The sequence below is a fragment of the Sarcophilus harrisii genome, chromosome 1 (genome assembly GCF_902635505.1).
Source record: "Sarcophilus harrisii chromosome 1, mSarHar1.11, whole genome shotgun sequence".
In the NCBI taxonomy this organism is placed as follows: domain Eukaryota; kingdom Metazoa; phylum Chordata; class Mammalia; order Dasyuromorphia; family Dasyuridae; genus Sarcophilus; species Sarcophilus harrisii.
This window is the reverse complement of record NC_045426.1, coordinates 192,154,150-192,174,909: the sequence shown is the minus strand read 5'-3', so window position 1 is coordinate 192,174,909 and position 20,760 is coordinate 192,154,150. Positions and strand designations below refer to the sequence as shown.

The 20,760-nt window shown below is 35.3% G+C and overlaps 1 protein-coding gene across 10 annotated transcripts in view; it reads right to left on the bottom strand.

Annotated features, from left to right (window-relative positions):
- CAST (calpastatin) overlaps positions 1-19,165 on the bottom strand; it is a 135,464-nt gene extending 116,299 nt beyond the window's left edge. For 5 of the 10 annotated variants that reach the window (XM_031967942.1, XM_031968020.1, XM_031967949.1 and 2 more), the window contains exons 1-2: positions 18,804-19,163; positions 5,222-5,290 (exon numbers count right to left, since the gene is read on the bottom strand). In XM_031967942.1, the coding sequence (XP_031823802.1) occupies positions 5,222-5,290; positions 18,804-18,884 (150 nt within the window). In that variant the 5' untranslated portion in view covers positions 18,885-19,163. Of the gene's footprint in view, positions 1-5,221; positions 5,291-18,062; positions 18,235-18,803 lie in introns of those variants that run through there. The other 5 variants (XM_031968004.1, XM_031967997.1, XM_031967958.1 and 2 more) reach the window with 5 other exon arrangements.
- Positions 19,166-20,760: the final 1,595 nt, after the last annotated feature.

The following is a 20,760-nucleotide window of genomic DNA, read 5'->3' as shown; positions in this document are numbered from 1 at the left end:
AATCAGTGTGTTCATCATTTCTTATACAACAACAATAATATTACATCCATATACCATCTGCCTCTTTAAAATGAGGTCAGACTGGGGTGGTTTTAAGGTCCCTTCCAACTCCAGATCCATGATCTTACAATTTATGACGAATGGCAATCCTTATTTATTATAGTTATTTCCCTGGTACTGATCTGGAGGGGAGAGAAAAGAGGTCCTTGGCTCTGTGGCTGTAACAACCTCACAGCATGTTTGTTTAGGAAGGAAAGAGCATAGAGAGGTATTCGAACCTTCTAGTTTTGTCCTTTTAGTTGTTTTTCAACCACTACAGGGCAGATTAGAGAAGCATTAGTAAGTGAAGAATTCTAATTGATGCAATTGTTTCTATTCAGGAAACTATATAGGAAAAGTGTGTGTGTGTGTGTGTGTGTGTGTGTGTGTGTGTGTGTGTTGTGTTCAGGATAAATTAGATAACTTTTGGAGGCAAATGTTGCTTTGTTCCTATAATTACAAAAATTGAGCTTAAATTTTTAGAACTCATGCCTCTCTTGAGAGCTATCTGAAATAAGATGCTATCTATCATCTGTAAGAAAGAATTGGTTTTAGAAGTCTACTTTCTAGCAATATTTTGCTAGCTAGTTTTCTACAAGCCAAAATCGGTAACAAGGCAAAGAGTAAATCTAGATTATATTTGATTTTTTAGAATTTTACACTGAATTTAAGACAGTGTCCTCCTATTGTTTTTCAGAGTATGCAACATACAGTCAGATTCCAAAAGAAGTAGGAGGGTTTCTAAGACTTTTTCTGTGCAAAAAAAACTTTCAGAAAATATAGTGTGAACACTTTTCATCGTCCCTCCAGCAAGAAGACATGAAAATATTGCCAAGAGTAATAAAAATCCCTCAGTCTAAGGCTACATGAAGCTTATCCCCTGATTCAAACCCAAAATGCACATCTAAGTATTACTTCTACAGGAAACCTTCTCTAACCCTCTTTTATTCCAATGATTTCCCTCTTTTAATTATTTTCTATTTATCCTTCATTGAGTTTACTTTGTATATATTTGTTGCATGCTATCTCTCCCATTAGATTATAAACTCTTTGTGAGCAGGTTGTCTTCTACCTCCTTTTGGATCCCCAGTGCTTTACACAATACCTGGTACATAAAAGACACTTAATAAATGTTTATTGTTTGATGTTTTGCCCTCTTTCAGAGTCTGTCAGCCTGGGATAACAGCTCACTGTGTTTAGATCTGAATGTTATCAGAGGGTGATGGCAAGATCTGTTAATTTGCATTTCACTAGAAATTATAAAATAGGGCTATGGACTGGAGTCTTGAGTTGTAAAGCATTGCTTCTTCCCATCACAGAAAGAGAAATACAAGCATTCAATTTCTAAAATGAAGCAAACTGTCATAAATATTTGCATATAAAATTTCAATTCCTCTATATGGAATTTTCCTTAAAATAATAAATAGCACTATCTAAAACAATTAGCAGGCATTGCGTGTACTGGAGATAAACTAGAAGTATTTCCAGTAAGATCAGGAGTGAAACAAAGTTGCCCACTATCACCATTGCTATTCAATATTTTCTTAGAATTACTGTTTTAGCAATAACAGAAGAAAAATAAATTGAAGGAATTAAACTAAGTAATGAGAAAATAAAATTATCACTCTTTTCAGATGATATGATGGTACACTTAGAGAGTCCTAGAGAATCAACTAAAAAAACTACTAGAAACAATTAACAACTTTAGCAAAATTGCAGGATATAAAATAAACCTCATAAATCCTCGGCATTTCTATATGTTACCAACAAAGTTTCAGCAACAACAGATAGAAAGAGAAATCTCATTTAAAATAACTATAGGTAATACAAAATATTTTGGAGTCTATTTGCCAAGACAAAGCAAGGAACTATATAAACACAATTAAAAACACTTTTTACATGAATAAAGTTATATCTAAACAACTGAAAGAATATCAAGTGTTCATGGCTAAGCCGAACTGATATAATAAAAATGACAATTCCTACCTACATTAATCTATTTATTCAGTGTCATACCAATTAAACTGCCAAGAAATCATAGAACTAGAAAAAATAATAATAAAGTTTATCTGGAAAAACAAAAGGTCAAGAATTTCAAGGGAATTAATGAAAAAAATGCAAACGAAGGGAGCCTAGCTGTACCAGACCTAAAACTACATTATAAAACTGCAGTGATTAAAACCATTTGATACTAATTAAGAAAAAGAGTGATGGATTAGTGGAAGAGGTTAGATTCATAAGACACAATAGTCAATGACTGTGATAATCTAGTGCTTGATAAACCCAAAGATCTCAGTTTCTGAGATAACTCACTATTTGACAAAAATTCCCAGGAATATTGGAAAATATTATGACAGAAATTAGGCATTAGTCAACATCTAACAGCTTATAGTAAGATAAAGTCAAAATGGGTTCATTATTTAGACATAAAGACATATTTAGATACATAAAGTATCATAAATTGTGATACTATAAATAAATTAGGAGAACAAGGGATAATTCACCTCTCAGATGTATGGAGAAGGAAGGAAGTTATGACCAAAGAAAAACTAGAGAACATTATGGATCTTAAGATGGATATTTTTGATTATATTAACTTTAAAAGATTTTTGTACTAACAAAACCAATGCAGCCAAGATTAGAAGGGAAGCAGAAGAGGAGAAAAAAATTTATAATCAGTTTCTGATAAATGCCTCATTTTAAAATATATAGAGAAATGACTCAAATTTATAAGAACACAAACCATTCCCCACTTGATAAATAGTTAAAGGATATGAAAAGACAATTTTCAGATGAAGAAATTAAATTTATTTTTACTCATATACAATGATCTTTTGATCACTATTGATTAGAGAAATGCAAATTAAGACAACTTTGAGATACTTCTTCATACCTCTCAGATTGACTAAGATGACAGGAAACGATAAATGTTGGATAAATGTTGGAGGGGATGTGGGAAAACTGGGACACTAATATATTGTTGGTAGAATTGTGAATGGATCCAGCCTTTCTAGAAAGAAATTTGGAACTGTGCCCAAAGGGCTACAAACTGTGAATACCCTTTGATACAACAGTATGTCTTCTGTATGTCAAAGAGATTATAAAAAAGGAAAAGTACACACATGTAAAAATGTTTATTGCTGTCCTTTTTGTAGTGGCAATGAACAGGAAATTGAGTGCATGCCCATCAGTTGGGAAATTGCTGAATGAGTTATGGTATTTGAAGGTGACTGAATACTATTGTTTTATAAGAAATGATCAGGAGGCTGATTTCAGAAAGACCTGGAGAGTCTTACATGAAATTGAGAACATTGTACACAGCAATAAGATTATGTGATGATCAACTGTGATGGGTGTGGCTCTATTCAACAATGAGGTGATTCAGGACAATTTCAATAGACTTGTGATGGAGAGAGCCACATACACCCAGAGAAAGGATTGTGGGGACTGGGTGTGGACCACAACATGGTATTTTTACTTCTCTTGTTGCTGTTTGTTTGCTTGTTATTTTTTTTTCTTTCTCATTTTCTCCCCTTTTGATCTTTTTTTTTTCTTGTGCAGAATAACAAATGTGGAAATATGTTTAGGAAACCCCCCCCCCCAAAAAAAACAACAAACTTCAATTCCTCTTGAATCTGTTTATAGTAAAGTCTTCTTATCAAAGTTTTTTTTTTTTAAATGATGCCAAACCTTTTACAAATACAATTTAGGTATTTAACATCAATAAACACCATAAGGAGATCAAGGATCATGCTACCATGTTAAAACAAAAACATATGCAAATATACTCAAAACTAAATTTGCTACAAGTTTGATGTTTAGTTGTATCTGCTTCTTCATGATCCTAGTGGGGATTTTCTTGACCAAAATACTGGAGTGGTTTGCTGTATCCTTTTCTAGCTCATTTTACAGATGAGGAATTGAGGCAAACAAGATTAAATGATGTATGTAAGGTCACATAACTAGGATGTCTGAAGCTAAGTTTGAACTCAGGAAGATGAATATTCCTAATTCCAGGCCCAGCCACTTAGCTGCCCAGGTTTACTGAATCATCAAATGTTAGACAGTCTTGTCAGATCTGAGTCAAGTGGTCATGATTTTGCAATAGATCATATTAATTCTCTTTGTGGATATTTTTTTTCACCTAGCTTTTAATTTTCATCCATGTTAAAAAAATTAGATAGAGAAATTTATTATCCTGGAGAAAAGTTGAAACCAGGATTTTGAATTCACCCCATGTTCTTGGTATCCAAATCCAATAAATGCTTAGATTATACTTTATTTAGGACGAATTTTTACATACCCTTGAGGACCAGGCTTTCTGATCTTTTAGATGGGAAGATAATCATTTATTTTTTATTCATTTAATAAATATATAAGTTGAGATTTGAGGTAGAAATGAAGGTGAATTGAACATCTTTGTGAAAAATATCATTTTCATTTAATTCCGTTAGGGGAACAGAACATTATAGACCAGAAGTTCTTAGTCTGACATGCTTGAATAGATTTCAGGGAGTTTATGAAACTTAGAAAGGAAAAAATTAAATCTTTATTTCACTAGCCTCTAACTAAAATTTAGGATTCACTTCAATTATTTAAAAACATTATTATAATAAAAGATCCATAGGTATACCAGGCTGCTGGAGTCCATGATTTAAAAAAAAAGGTTAACAACCCCTGGTTCATTTAGCCAAATAAAGACTTTTTGGGTTCAAAAAAATTTTAAACTAGCATTTCTTTAAATTATATTTCTCTGAAAGAATAGCCTCTTTTCTGTTATTAATCTTATTCCTCATTCTCCTCTGTGCATCCTCTTCTGTGACTGAATGAATTCCTTTGGAGACAATCCAACAAACATGTTTTTGCTCCCTCTTAAAGCACTTAGTTTTTCTTTAAGTCTATCGTCCTTACTGACAAGTATTACTAATTCTCTTTCACTGACTCCCATGTGGAATGGAGGTGGGGAAGTGACTTTTTGATATACTTCTTGGGTCTTTCCTAAGAATCTTTCCTTCCAATTTCTTTTTTAATGAACACCATTTATCCCCAGGAGATATTCACATTAAGCTAAGTTACCTAAACAGAGAATAACTGCTTTGCTGTCTCATTTTTTTTGATGTCTCAATATACCATTCTCATATGACTAAAAAGAATACACCAGTCTCCAGTACTTTGCACTCACCTCAGTTGTTTCAGATTTTTTCTTCTCCCCTGCTTTGGAAGGGGTTCCACTGTTTTTTTCATAAACATGCTGTAAAGAGAAAAACACAATTTAATTTCCAATAAAAATATTATTTTAAATAATATATTAATATTTATTATTATTCATTATATTAATAATATTAAATAAATAAGAATAAAATATGATTTTATTAATTTCCTTACTTACTATGTAATTAAATATTAAGAAAAAATAATATAATACATGTTCATTCATTCATTTATTAATCATTTATGGATACTATGTGCCAAATTCTATGGAGATATGGAGACAAACAAAAATGTCTTTTTTTCATCCCAAGAAGGTTTTATGGACCCCACATAGTAGTCATTCTTTATAATAATAACAATAATAATAGTAATGGTGATGATGATGATGATGAGCTACAGCCATAAATTTGAGATCTAAAGACTCATGCTATAATTAAATACAGATCTGACTGGATGGCCACTTAGGTATTTTGTCTCCAGCCAAGTGTGTCATGGAATTTTAAAACCCAAATTGCCACTACCTGAGACATATGATGCACTCAAGAGATGGAATCTCTAAGGGCTGAATTTGCCCTGCAGCTACACTGAGGCAACAATCAGTGCTGACTCAGAGGGTAGAATTTGTTACCACCTGATTCATAGTTCCCACTTCCAGTAGCACCTCGAATACCCCTGGAGCTCTTCTGTCTCAGGGCTGGATCACAGAGTGAAGGCTACACCCTAAGGTGGCGAGGCTGTACATGTTTTGTTATGCTATTAAGATAATTCCATTATTTTAAAAGACTGTATTAATCAAATCTATAGCTCGCCTGAACCAGGATACTGGGAACAAATGTAAAGTTTTACATGGCAAAGAAATAATTATTCAATGCATTTGGCCATTGATGTGATACTACTAGCTCTAAATATTACTTTTTATATGCTGATTAGCAAGCTATAAGTGGCACATTCTTAAAATTTATTACATTTTAATAAAAAGAAATTTTAAAGTGCTCCCACAGAGAAAAATCACTTCTTGCTTTATGTTCATATTTAAAATCTTCCAATGCTGGTTGGAAATAAGAATACTGGGTCTGAGAAAATTCAGCTCAATTCAATGACAAACACTTTTATTAAGTGTCAAAGTTAAGCATCTATTATATGTCTGCACTGATGCTATAAAAACAAAGAAATAATTAGTCATTTCCTTCAAAGAGCTTATATTTTCCTAAGACTAAACATGGTACTGAATTCTTCCTTCTATTTGAAACAGAAACATAGAAGTATCATTATATGTCCTTTAGCCTCTGCTTAAGTTCAATTCTTATACTTTGTCAGGGTTTGGAGATGGCATATACCATGGCAACACATTACACACTCTGGGAATATCTAAAGAATCCAGAAAAGCTTTCCATCTGGATCCAATAATGTGTCCCTGCCTATATCTGTTTTCTGAGGATTGGTCTCACCAAATTCTGAGAGTGTAAGTAAGTTTTAGGGTGGGGAAAAAGTTCAGCTGTAGAAACGAACTCTTGAAGACCAGAGGGGTTATAATCTGTATTGGTGAAGGGAATATGCACTGATAAGACCATCAAGCTCTGAGCACTGAAATATCTTTCTCTGCACTACCCAGTGACAGTTTGGGGAGGATTTTCTCTAAAGATAATTTTATTCAAGAACTGGAATGAACAGATGGAAATATGACATGAGAATACTCTATCAAATCAAGAGATCCAGTACTTAAAATATGGCAGATTCCAGATTCTGACCCAGTACACATCCTCAGTTACTCTCTCAAGAAAAGTCATCAAGAAATTCCTTTCATAAAAGAAAATTTTCCCACAAAGATAGTCATGAATTAATGGCTAGAATCCATAGAAATTTGACTTTGTTGCAAAGGCAACAAAGGCTTGCTGAACCAAACTAACTACTACTGGGTTTATTTTCGAGTTGTTTTTGTAATGTGTTATAAAATTATTTATGTAAATGAGTGTGTATGTGGTTCATATTTCAGAGCAACCAATATGGGATAATTTATAAAATTTTTCAAAAAAGATTATTTTTCAGAATTGACAAGCAGAAATGGCTATAAATAGCTCACTAGACTCCAAGGAATTGTTTTATCTCTAAATGAGATAGCCCTTCAACCCTTTTACTTGTGTCTGATCCCATCTCTTCCTATCTTCTTAGTACTTTGCCCCTTTAATCTCTAATTTTCATCTTCTTACTCACTGGCTCCTTCCTTACTACACACAAACATGTTCCAAATTTCTTCATTCTTAAAAACAAAAAACTCTTACTATCCCCTCAAGATATTATCCTACATCTCTCCTCCATTTCATTACAAATTCCATTTGTAATGAAATTTCCATTACAAATTCCTAGCAAAAAATTGTTTTCCTTTTCTTATTTCAGCTTCCCTTCCTTCTCCCTCTCTTTCTCTCCCTCTCCCCCTCCATTTCAATCTCCCTCTCCGTCTCAATCTCCTTCTTACTCTTCCTCTCCTTCTTCCTCTCCTTTTCTCTCTCCCTCTTTCTAACTCTGTCTGTGTCTTTCTTTCTCTCTCTGCCTCTTGTGAAGCAATTGGTAACTAGTAAGTGTTAGATATCTGAAGTCAGGTTTGGCTTCAGGTCCTCCTGACTTTAGGGTAACCCATGCTGTATTCATTTTGCCATCTAGCTACCTCCACTTTCTTATTTCTCATTCACTTCTTTATCCCCCTATAGTAGGGTTCATGTCTCTATTACTTAATAAATTAAGACCACCTAGTATCTTTTTGTTACTAAATCTCATGGCCTTTACTCAGTTCTCATTCTTCTTGAAACCTCTGAAGCATCTAGTATTATTAAGACCCTCCTCTTTCAGGACTGTTTCACCTCCCTGAGCTTCTCTGTAGTGTTTCTTACCTTACATGTCTGACTGATGCTTTTCTATCTCCTTTGAGGGATCATGTCCCGCTCCCTATCTGAGGGTGTACCCTATGGCTCTTTTCTGGGTTCTCATTTAACTCTCCTCTCTCTTGTTGATATTATCAGTTCCCATGGATTCAACTATCATCTTTAGGCAGATAAATTTACATATCCAGCCCTGTATATTTAACTGCTTGCTCTACAACTCTACTTGAATGTCTAATAGGCAGCTTAAATTTAACATGTTCAAAACAGAACTTATCTTTCCAATTAATCACAAGCTTTCTCATAACTCCCCTATTCCTATTGAAGGTACCACTAAATCCACCAAGGTTTTCAAACTTGGGAGTCATCCTTGACTCTTGACTCTTTACTCCTCACCTTCATTCATTTCCTCTATTGATTCTAGCTCCTCAATAGCTCTCCTATATGTCCCTTTCTCTCTACTCATTATTACTCATTCCAAAATATCTTTGGATTTATAATCTATGATCATTCCTTAAATCAAAATCACTCTTGCTTTTATTGACCAGGTAAAAGAAGCCATTCTCGGTCTCATTTCTTATCTAACCTCAATTACTGATTGAACATTGCTTCAGTCAAATTGGGACCTGTTAAAGACCTTAGCTTAAAAAGACCAAGGTGTCCCACAAGGTATCACCAGTCTTTCTGATCTGTATCTTTTCACTGGACCCAGATGACTCTAGAAGAGAGAGTGAACCAGGTGACCTTGCACAGCTCTCCTTCATTTAAATCCAATTTACTGTATGTCATAGCATCACCTCAACAATGTCATGGTCTTCTTTGAGAATAAAGGACAAAACAACAAGAACTCATACAACTTCCCTAGACTAGAATCTCAGCACCATTCCTCTGGACCACTATATTGGACCACCAATAGTTCCCCATTTAATCTACCTGTATTCAATACCCCTTCTCTAAGTTTCCATAGCTGTCAAAATGATATTCCTAAAACACAAATTTGACTATGTCATTTACTTTCACAAGAAGCTTCATTTGTTTCCTTTTATCTCTAGGATAAAATATAAGCTTTTGTTTGGCATTTAGATCCATTTACAAGCTGGTTTCAGCCTATCTTTCTAGAATGATTATATATTAACTACTTTTTATACATTCTATGTTCTCGTGAAACCAGCCTCCGTGCTCTCTCCCATATACAACATTCTACAATTTTCTTCCATGATTTTGCACCCGCTGTCCCCTACACTTGCAATGTCTTCCTTTTTTGAAACCCTTGTTCCTTTCAAAGGTTGGCTCAGGTAGTCACCTCCTTCAAGAGGTGTTTTCTCATTTCTCTAGTTTGTCCTTTGCCCCGCTCCCATCACTGGGCATTTATTTTGTACATATCTTACATTTACATATCTTTGTACTTTTTTGTTTCCTATTCTAATAATAAATTCTTTGAGGGCAGGGAATCTCTCACTTCTGTATTCCTATCTCTAGAATCTAGCACAGTGCCTGGCACATTCCAATCATTTAATAAATATCTGTTGATTGATATAGCATCTGAAGAGAATTTTTGAGAGAAATGGGCAGAATTAGATAAACAGAAATTAAATTAATTTGTTCTTTAGTGGGAGTAAATTTGCACCACATCTACTATCCAAAATTTTCTTTTTATTAGAAGTATTCCCAATAGCCTGGTTTGTTAATCAAAATGATCATTAAAATCACACTAGAACACATATATTTTCTTAAATCTAAAAAAGGGCTGGTACTCTAACCACTTCGCCACCTAGTTGCGCCTAAGTCTGTAAATTTTCTGAACAATTTGTAAGACAAATACCTCATGTGTACAAAAGATGGAGGGAATTCCAAAAATGTATATATATTCCTAGGACATCTTTTTAAATGGTAAGGACACCAATTGCCTTCTTCATATCTACTCTGAATTAAATAGACACACATGTTTGTGTAAAATGCTAATGATGAAAATTAATTGAGTCTTTAAAAAACGATCCCTATAAACATTATCTGAATTCATAGGAACATTGTCCTAATTGCTCTAACTCCCAGCTTCACTAGTTGTTTGCACAAAAACTAGGAACATCATCATTTCTTTCATAGAGAAGAGAATCTTGAGGATATTTTTCCCCTGACTTAACCCTTCTTTTTGAGAAAAACTGAAAAGACATTCCTGAGAGAATTAACTCTTACATTATGGAGAATTTTTCAGAAACTCTGTCATTCTGAGAAAGATGAATGGTAGATCTGTATTTTCAAGGTTGAGAAGCCACAATTTAATGATTAAAGTGAACTCTGCCTATGATTTTCTTACTGTGACATACTGTTGAAATATTTAAATATGTCTTTATATTGTTTGCTACATTATTATTCAGTGGATTGTTTAAAAATACTGATGTTTATTTAAGCCTGTGGGATTAGGAATTTTAAAAAAAAGCTTAGGGAAAAAGAAGTCCTTATTTTATTTTACAATTGAAATGGGAGATTTGAACTAATTGTTTAGTGAAAAAAATTGAATATTCCTATTAATTTATAAGAAAGTGACATAACATATCCATCAATTTTCTGAGAGCCCAGGATGAAGATAAATAAGGTAATGAATTTAGTAGTAGACTGAATAGAGTTTGGTGCAATCACTGACTAGTACATAGTGTGTGGTAACCCCATGGAAACTATACATGTTATTACTGTCTCCAAACCTGCTGCACTAGAATAGCACAAGAATAATATCATATAATTAGCCTAATTTTATTTTAGTTCTAGGGAATCCAATGTAACAAAGCTGCACTTGAAAAAAAAAAACCTAATATTTGTAAAATGCTTAAGCACAGGGCCTGGTATATAGTAGTTAGTATATAAATACTTATTCCTTTCCTTTTTCCCCAAACAATTCCCTAATCCATTAGTCTCAGGTTTGGTGTGTATTATTATACAACCTGATGACAGATCAAACTCCATCTTTTTATGGAAACGTCTCTCCTTTGACTTAATACCCTCAGTTTCCCTAGAGACAGATTCCTAGTCTTGAATATTTCTCTTTAATCATATTATAAGAAATTAATAAAAATAATTAATAACAATGTTATTCCCTTCCCCCACACATATACTATCTCAGCTCTGAATCAAAACTAATCTTCCAAGGTTTAAAATGTTACCATTTCCACAATTATTTTATTTTAATGGGAGATTCCTGAAGAATAAAAGGTTTTAAAGATCCAAAAGAATGAAGCTCCAGAGAAAGCCTTGGTCTTTTCTCTTTTCATTGGGTCTCAATTTTTTGATTGGCAAAATGAGAGGTTAGGGTTAAGCAAAATTACTTTTTTAATCTGAAATGTTTAGCTTCTCATGGTAGCATTTTAATACTCTTGACATTTAATATGGGAGAGATTTGGGTGTCTCTCAAATCACACCACAAAGATAATTAATTGTCTGCTATAGTTGTTTGTTAGACCAACCTTACTGATAACACTTTTTTTGAAAATAGCTCATACACAACAACATCTACATAACAGCATAAAACATAAGCACAAATACCCCATGGGATGGGCAGTGTAAATCAGTGCTCTTCCCATTCTATTGTTAAGGAAACTGAGGCTAGACAAACCTAGGTTTCCCTGGACTCAAAATCAAATGGTCTCTTTTACAGGTTCATCAGCTACATACTATTTAGGAATAGTACCTACTATCCTTGGGCCCCTTCCTCTTCTCTCTTTATAATCTGTTTTAGCAATCCTATCACCTTATATGGATTTAAATGTAGACAACTCTCAAATCGATATATCCATTCTTCATCTCTTTCTCAGCTATAGTTCCTTGCTTATTGAACATCTCCATCTGAATGTTCTACAATGATCTTAATCTCAATTTGTTAAAACAGAACTCAATATCTTTCTCACTGAAGATACCCTAGTTTTCCTAAATATAAGTAATTTTCCTAATTCTGTTAAGAATACAACTATTTTTCTGTTCACTCAAATTCACAAAGTAGGTATCATTTTTAACTCTTCACTTTCATTCAACCCTACATCTAACCAGTTATCGAGTTTGATGCCATTGTCTCAACATCTCTCACAGCCATCTTTTTCCTTTCTTATACCACAACCACTATAATTCAGTCAGTCAATAGTCAATAAGAATTTATTATAAATACTTACTATATGCCATCAGTTGGGTTAATCCCTCAATTCAAATGATTCAGGTCTTTATCATCGATTATCTGGATTATTATAATAGCATCCTCATTGGTCTCCATAGTTAAGAGTCTCTGCAGTCTTTAATTAACTCTTCATACAGTTTCCATTTGACATTCCTAAAGAACTACAGAACTGATTCACTTCTCATCACAAGACAACCCAATGGCATTCTTTCTCACATCTTTAGGTTAAAATATCAACTTTTCTGTTTGGCCTTTAAAACCTTTTACTATTTGGTTACAGTCTATCTTTCTAAGGTATGTTGTTCCTATTAACAGGATGGCCCATTTGAGGTCCTGTATGCAATATTCTACCTCTCACTTCTGTTTCTTTACCATCATCAAACCTCAGCTCAAATGCCAAATTTTACAAGTCCTTCCTATTTCCTACCTTGCTCCCTTGTTAAGAGCCACCTCCTCCAGATCATGGTTTCTTGTGTATATATTCTTTGTTTTACTGTGAACTTGTATCCCTTTAATAGAATGGAAGCTCTTCAGAGACAGGAGCAGTTGTCCCCCCTCCTTCTCAGGGTCTATCACAATGTCTAAAATATGTAGACCCTTAATAATTTTTTCTTTGATTAGTTAATTGCCTGTTAGAATTTTTTCAGTTTTATTTATTTTATTGTGAATTTAAGTAAAACAAGAACTTCTACAACATAGTAACATAGAAAAACAAATGATAGCACATGAAATTGCAAATCTATTCCATATAACTTGGTATTAATCAACATTTTGACATTTTGGAAAGCACCGTGGATTCAGAGCCCAAAGATATGAGTTTGAGTCTTGCCTCTTTATGAACTTCCATGAGTGAGTCAATTTTTCTATATTCTTGGTGAGGAAAACTTTGCCATGTAACCTTCTGGTGCCCCAAGTAAGTCTCTAACATAACAAGTTTCAGTATAAATGCCATGTACATCAGAAGAGGGAGTGTTCTATGCCAATTAAATCACAGGTCCTTTAAAAAAAAAAACAACAAATCAGATTTCTTTCTTATAAAATGGGAATGATAATAATTGAACTACTTTTATGAGGTTGTTGATAGTATCTTTGTTGTAGGAGCAGTAACAAATAGATTTCTGAGTCAGATCAGAAAGACCCATGTTCAAATCCTGCCACTTACCAAATGTGTCATTCCTAATTAGTCAATACCAAAGGGCTCTGCCCATGATGACATCACAGATCCAGCTTACATTTGTATAATGTGCTTTGTGACATCACAATATATTTGCAAGCTATTATTAGTCTGTCTTGATCTTTTCTTTTTGTCTGTACTATAAAGTAGCACTTATCTTATCTTGCTACTGATTGTTTCACTTATATCTTGGCTCCCCAACTAGACATAAAATTATAATTCTTCTATGCCTTAAGCACCAATTGTTCTCCAAAGTCTCTAGAATAATACCAGGAGCTCAAAAAAACCACACCTTGGTGCACTGAATGATTAATGTTTCCATAAACTAAAGAGGTTTGTAAAGAAGGTTGTGCTTGGCACTATTTTCTCAGGCCAACACACTGAGTAAGAGTTTTGGGTAAAAGTTTCGAATATGAGCTAAAAAAAAAAAAAGACCTAATTCAATTAGAGTATAATTTTGCTGAATTGCCCCATCGTCAACTCCCTTGAAAATCTATTATCATCTGTATTCTACTTAAAATAGAAATCTGATGCTCACACAATCCCAAATTAGTGGAAAGGGCTGAAGGGATATCTATGATTCTCACCATGAAATAATATCCTTTATTCCCTGATCATTTAGCTGTTTGATAATTTCAGGACTTGGAGCAATTGTGACAATTCATCAAAAGCCAAGAAATTCATTTTGTAAGTAGACAGACAGTTAATGGATTTCCATGGTTAGAATTCATCAAAGTGACCAACCTGCTGGTAATAAAATTCCATGTTGAAACATAATTAATGATGAGTTCTGCCCTCTCTCCCATACTCCAAGAAGCCAGATAAGTTGTATATTATGAATTAGCACTTTATAATTATTAGTCCATTTCACGTAGGGTTACTTCCATTTTACAGGTAAAGGAATCATGTGAAAGACAATTTCCCAAAGAAAAGTATGAATATATTAGAATTTTTCTTTGAGAAAAATATTAATATATTAGAATTCATAATACCTAGATTTCTAAGCTGAGCCCCAATGTTTTCCATAAGCTCAAGTTTCTAGGTATTCAAATAAACTTTGGTGCAGAAAATTGTTGAGAAACTCCATGGAGAAACTTAAAAGCACAAGCCAGTATGATCAAAACAACAATAGGAGTCTTATGACAATGAAGACTTTATATCATCACAATAAACATATAATCTATTTAGGCTTCTTCATTTATAAAGTAGGATAAAACACTTAGGAACCAAATAACATGAATAACAAGATTTTCTGGAAATACTTAAATGAAATAAGGCAAATATTAATCAATTAATTTATGGATCAATACCTCTATGTTAATCTGTACAATTATTTGAAATATTATAGATTTTTGTAGCTTTTAGTTCTCTTGGTGCCACTAACTTGTTCTTTAACTTGTTGCATAACATTGTGATATAGTAGGGAGCAATTTTTAGATGGAGAGAAACTTCCTGATGACCCTCAAATTATATAATACAAGATAACTGTCTATTTCCCTATCCCTCTTAAGGACTTGCAAGACCATCTTTCAGATAAGCCATAATAATGATCCTTATTTACTGGTCAAGATACAGAGTACAAGAAAGCATATTGGATTTGATAAAAGGACCTGAATTTAAGACCTAAATCTGGCCCCTGGTAGTTGAATGATCTAGGCCATTTAAACTCTCTGATTACGTGATTCCTTGTTTTGAAGTTACTGAACTTAGGGTCATTAAACCTAAAGGGAAATTCTTGCTAAAATCAGTAAAAGTCCTGTTTTTGAGTTCAATGTTATACTGAATGAAACCTGTATCACAATTTTCCTTTCTCCTCTGCCTTTTCTGCCACCAACTCCTCCTCCTCCTACTCCTCCTCTTCTTCCTCTTCTTCCTTCTCCTCCTTCTTCAGAAAGTACTAAATAGCACATGAATAGAGACTATGCTCACACCCAGACTTGGATTAAAATTTCTAAATTGTGTGGAATTTCATAAGAACGCAAATCAAAAACATTTAAAGGGAGATTGATATAGCAGAAGGATCTATCAGCTAGTTTTATGAAGGAGTTGGGGCTATAGTTTTTAATTTTTTGTGTCTTTAACATCTAAGATAGCATGAGGCACAAAGATATCCAATGTTTCTTAATAATGATGGTGAAAGTTTCATTTTTCTTAATTATTTTTATTTACTAATTAATTAAATGAAGCTTTAATGGTTAAAAAGTTTCCACAGAATTTCAGAAAACTTTTCACACTTTTTCCTCAATGTTAATGATTAAGACATGCTTGACGAAGCAAGGAAGCATTAAACAAGGTTGATCAGATTTTAAACTAGAAGGCACTTTTTTGTTTATTTTAATAGATATAAAGCATTCAGAGTAAGTTTTCATTATGGAGTCCATAAGATCAAGTATGAATTTTCATAGTCTTTGAATACCTTAAAACAACACAAAATGTAGAACAGAAATAAAATCTCTAGTCATATTTGGTACAAGAGTTGTCTTCCTTTGAGCAATTTCTATTGAGAATCAACTTGTCTTTGGACAAAAGTAAAGATGTATGCAATGCTCAGCTCATGGATACTCACTTCCTCTACCTTGAAGAACTACATTGTCTCTTTAAAAAGAATTTGAATATGATAATTGATGTTTGAGGATATATGCAATCTAATTAGGTTAATACTATAATAAGGATGCAACTTCTAGTCAATTTAAAAAAAAAAAAAAAACCTCATCTGTGAGCAGGGTTGTCTCTATATTATTTCTTAGCAACTAAAATAGGAAACCTGTGTTCTGATACTTCATTCTCTTTGGCATTCACCCCAAAGCCCATATGCTCCATTTGTTTATCCTAAATATCTGCAGACCCTGTAATTTTGAATTTCTTAATCTTCTAGGTTTAGTGAAGTCAAACTTCTGGCACAGAGGGCTTGCAACACTTCTACCAGCCTGGCTGTCCAGTCCCAAATGACTGTGTGCTGATAATGTTGTCACTGGAGCCCATGTATCTAATTAGGTCCATTAAACACATCTAATTAACTTACTATAATCAATGCAATTCTTGATTTTGGAAAATGATTATAGGTATAAACTACACTTAAAGTACTCTCAGCTTAATCACTGTAAAGCAAATGTAATTTAATGTTCACATTTCCAACAGCCCTCATCCTCCAAATTAGAGAGTTTTTTCAAAATACAAAGTTGATACAAATTCTAATTTGTTGATATTTGCCATTTTAGGTGGTAGAAATTTGAGATCTAATGCTATCTTAATTTTTTTTCTAGCTAGCACTCCCTATATGCAAACATACCTTGTATACATCTTTTATGATTTTTATCTTATTTATTCTGATTTATAAAATTGGCTTACTCATAGTTCTTTTCCATAACTTTATTAAACAATGTTCTCTCTTGCAAAAGGACTCAATTAAAAGGGTTTGTTTTAAATAATCTCTAATCAGTGTCAAGATGAAAAAATAAAAGTTTTCAGCTTTTCAGAAGAATATTCTACTAGTGCTAATTCAGAGAGATTCCAAGTAGTACAAGGATACAGAACAGTCCCAAATTGAATTTAAAAAATAGGCTTTACAAAGACATTAGATGGAGTCCTAAAATTAACAAGAATTTTAGAGAGAAATTTAAGCCTATATAATTTACCTGGGAAATCATAACTCAGAAAAAAGCAAAGTTTGATATTAACTCTGGCTCTGCTAGGCTAAACTATGGTATATTTATCTATAGGTCATTTATTCAATATTTTAAACAGAGCCTTAGAAAAAGAACTGATAAATTTTACCCAAAGCAAATCCCTACTAAGTATATTTAAGAGGATATTATCTTGGCAAATATTGAATATGAAGTATTTACCTTGAAAAATAAGGTATGCACATAACCAGTTTCTTGTAGTTTACCATGAAACAAGGTGATACAGATCTTTTAGAGCTGTCAACACAACTTGAATCAAGCTAACCCATTCGTGCCAACACTTAAAAAAAAAAAAACCCTACAATATAGTATTAAATCACAGTTCCAAGTTCCACAACTTTGCAAGCATCAACTTGATTACTCTGCTCATTAGCAGGAAAGATATTCGCGACGGATTAAAGAAATGGAGCACCTTCACTTTCTGCACACAAACCACTTTACCTGTGTATAATTGCTTCGAAGCCACCTGATTAGCTAAAATAAGCTAAATAAAATAAAAAGAGGTGGTCCTGGATTCCTGGATACCTTCCTTCGATTGAATCAAAGGTATCCAGAGTTTTTTGTTTTGTTTTAAGTGTTCTGTATCTAATTTCGGGTGAATCTCCACCTCCATCTCAAACCCAGAATTCCCAGGCTTGTCGGGAGAATTCTTCCAAATCTGCATCCTGATTCATTCATACTGCCTGGAGAGCAGGCAGCAGTCACTCAAGCATATAAGTGTACATATACAGACACAAATACAAGCATACCACAAGTGGGTGAGTCTTTGGGGAAGCTTAACCTTAAGTCCTGAGAAGCAGTCGCACCCTCTCCCCACCCCTTCCTGGTCATCAAATGGACAATGTCCCCACTACAGGTTTAGAAGAGCAAAGTAAACACACTCATCTTTCCAGTCTCTCCAAGACAAAAGCCCATGTCATATTTACCGTCTTGTACCACCAGTTTGCAAACGCCATAACGAATCCTAGTAAGTTCCCTGAACCAGGCAAAGGACGGGCTAGTGAGGAGCTGCGTGTGCGCGAAGGTGCGCCGGATTAGTCTCCACCTGTGCCAGTCTTTAGCTGGCACTAAACTCCTGTCTAATCCAGCAGATGCCCGGTAGGAGGGCAAGGCACTGGGCGGAGCCCATTATGGGTCCCACCCCTTGGTCAAGCAAGCCCTGCCCCGTCAGCCAGATTTGGCCGCACTTGAGAGTGGAGTATGTGTTGTTCCCGGGACAGCCACGCCCTGAAGCTGCGGAGTTTTTAGGGGGTGATAGAAAAAGAACAGTGTGGAATTGTTTGTCTACAGTGTTCTCGGCATGTGGAGGGAAGCCGATTTCGTCTTTACCCCGATTATCTTCACTGCCCTTTTCTCTGTTCCTATTTCGGCGGCTCCCACTGCTTCCTCTGCCAGCCTCCCCCTAAGTTTCCCGGCCTGGATCGCGCCACGCCCCAGAGGGATTCCTCAATCCCGTCGGGTCCCGGGAATCTCCTGCCAACTCCAACCACGCCCGGTCCCCATTCTCCTGCACTCCGACCCTTTGCCTAAGAGGGTGTGCTAGCCTCAGCCGGGTGGGGCATGGCCACGGGAGAGGTTCGGCAGTTCCAGAGTTGTGGTTGTCCCCCTCCCCGCTCTCTGCCACCTTGTCCACCCCTCCTGGGTGGGATGCCTAAGCAGCCACTTACCGCTTCCTCTGCCCTGGCAGCAGCAGCCCGCTTGGGCCGGGGGGAGGCTGCGGGTTTCTTGCCTTTGCCGGGTTGAGACATGGTGACAGCTGCAGATCTCTGAGAGGGTGCAGCAGTGACTGGAGGGGAGGAAGGGAGAGAGAGAGAAGGGAGGAAAGGGGCAGTACATGCAACGGTGAAACAGCTTTTCCGATCAAGCCCCAGAGCCAAAGCTGGGGCCTCACCCCCAACAAGTCCCTCCCCTTCCTGCACCCGCTAGTTTCTGCAGCTATCCCCGCCAATGTCCTTCCTAGGGGTCCGATGCTGCTGATCCTCTCCCTTCTTCAGTCTGCACCCAACTATCTTCCTCCCCCCAAACTCTTCTATCCAGTGCTCTGTGTACTTTTAGAGAGGTGGGGCAGGAGGGCTGGAGGCCGCTTAAGAGCTTCCTTCTTTAGCTTGCCAAAACCTATCTCGTAATTGTGCAGAGAGAGCGAGACCCGGGCGTTGCCCTTTTTTTTCTCCTGGCTTTTTTAGGTATTCCTAGAATTAACACCTTTTCTAGAATTTCACCTCAGCTTGGCTTTCGGGAAAGAGTTGTCATTTGTCCACTGATGATGGATTGGGACTCTTATTGAAGAGTAAACGGATCACAAAAGCAAAGTTGGACTGCGTGGATAATTCCTTTCCTTCCTCGAGTTTGACCGAATTGATGGATCAACAACTAACCAAATTGTATTGACTTTTGCTGGGGAGAAAGGGAGCTGCTTCCAGTCACTTAAGAAAGTATATTAAACCATAGCCTCAAACCTAATCTTAGTTTTGATTTTTTGTTGTTATTGTTTCGGAGGTTTTTGTTTTAAATAATTCCTCGGTTTATTTGGGTGGTTTAAAGCACTTACTTCCTGGTTTGAGGGTTGAAAGTGAAAATAACAGGAACAGCAAGAAAAATCTCTTGGAGATATTATCAGCCTGAGGTGGCCACTGTTTCAAGTTCAGACCTGCTAAACTACTTAATTATTTTTGTGGTATGTTCATTTTCAGAATCAGGGTCTCTCCTTCATCTTCAACATTGTAGTTTGTGGGACAGAAAAGTCTCTATGTTCCCCTCTTACTTCTCCCCTTCCCTCTCCGTCCCCACCCAGCATTAAATTGAAGGCTGTTTTCATGGTAAAATTGGACCGAACTAAGTTCTGATTTCTTTTATTTTAGTGATAATGAAAACTCCTTAGGTCTTTCATTCTACTGTGAAGATATGGATTAGTATTCTCTGTGAGAAATTAAAACGGGATATTTCATCCTAAAGCATCTCACTTAATACTCTTGACACTAGAAGCTACTAAAAGCTACAGCAGTAGTGTATGCACCTCATCTTTGAAATGGAAGAACAGAGTTGCTGGGATGAGGGTTGAAAAGTCTGGAGATGTTGAAGAGTGAAAATTGATTTAGGAAATCAATAGCTGACCAAAAAGATAATATTTGAGAAGTGAGTTTTATCAAATGGTGCAGAGAGATTAAGGAGAATGGAGATTGAGATGAGATTATCAGATCTGGCAATTAAGAAATCAATGGTAATTTTGGAAAAAATGGTTTCTGTTGAATGAGATTGGAAGCCAGATTACAGAGAGGAGGAAGTGGAGGTGCCAGTTATAGACAGTTCTTTCAGGTATTTTAGAGATGAAGTGGAGAAGACACATAGATAATAGAAGAACTAGTCAGATCAAGTGTGTATGTATGTGTGGTATGTGTGTGGTGGTTTAAGGATAAGAGAAACATAGCTATATATAATAATTATCAGAGAAAGAGTCAATAAATTGGGAGAGATTGAAGATTAGAGAGAAAGGGGATGATAGTGGGGGCACTTTGTTGGAAAACTTGGGAGGGAAGGAGATCAAGGATATTCAAAGAAGGATTTGTCTCTGTAATTTGAAGTAATCATCTCTTGATGTAAAACCAGAGTGAAGGATAGTAGATAGTA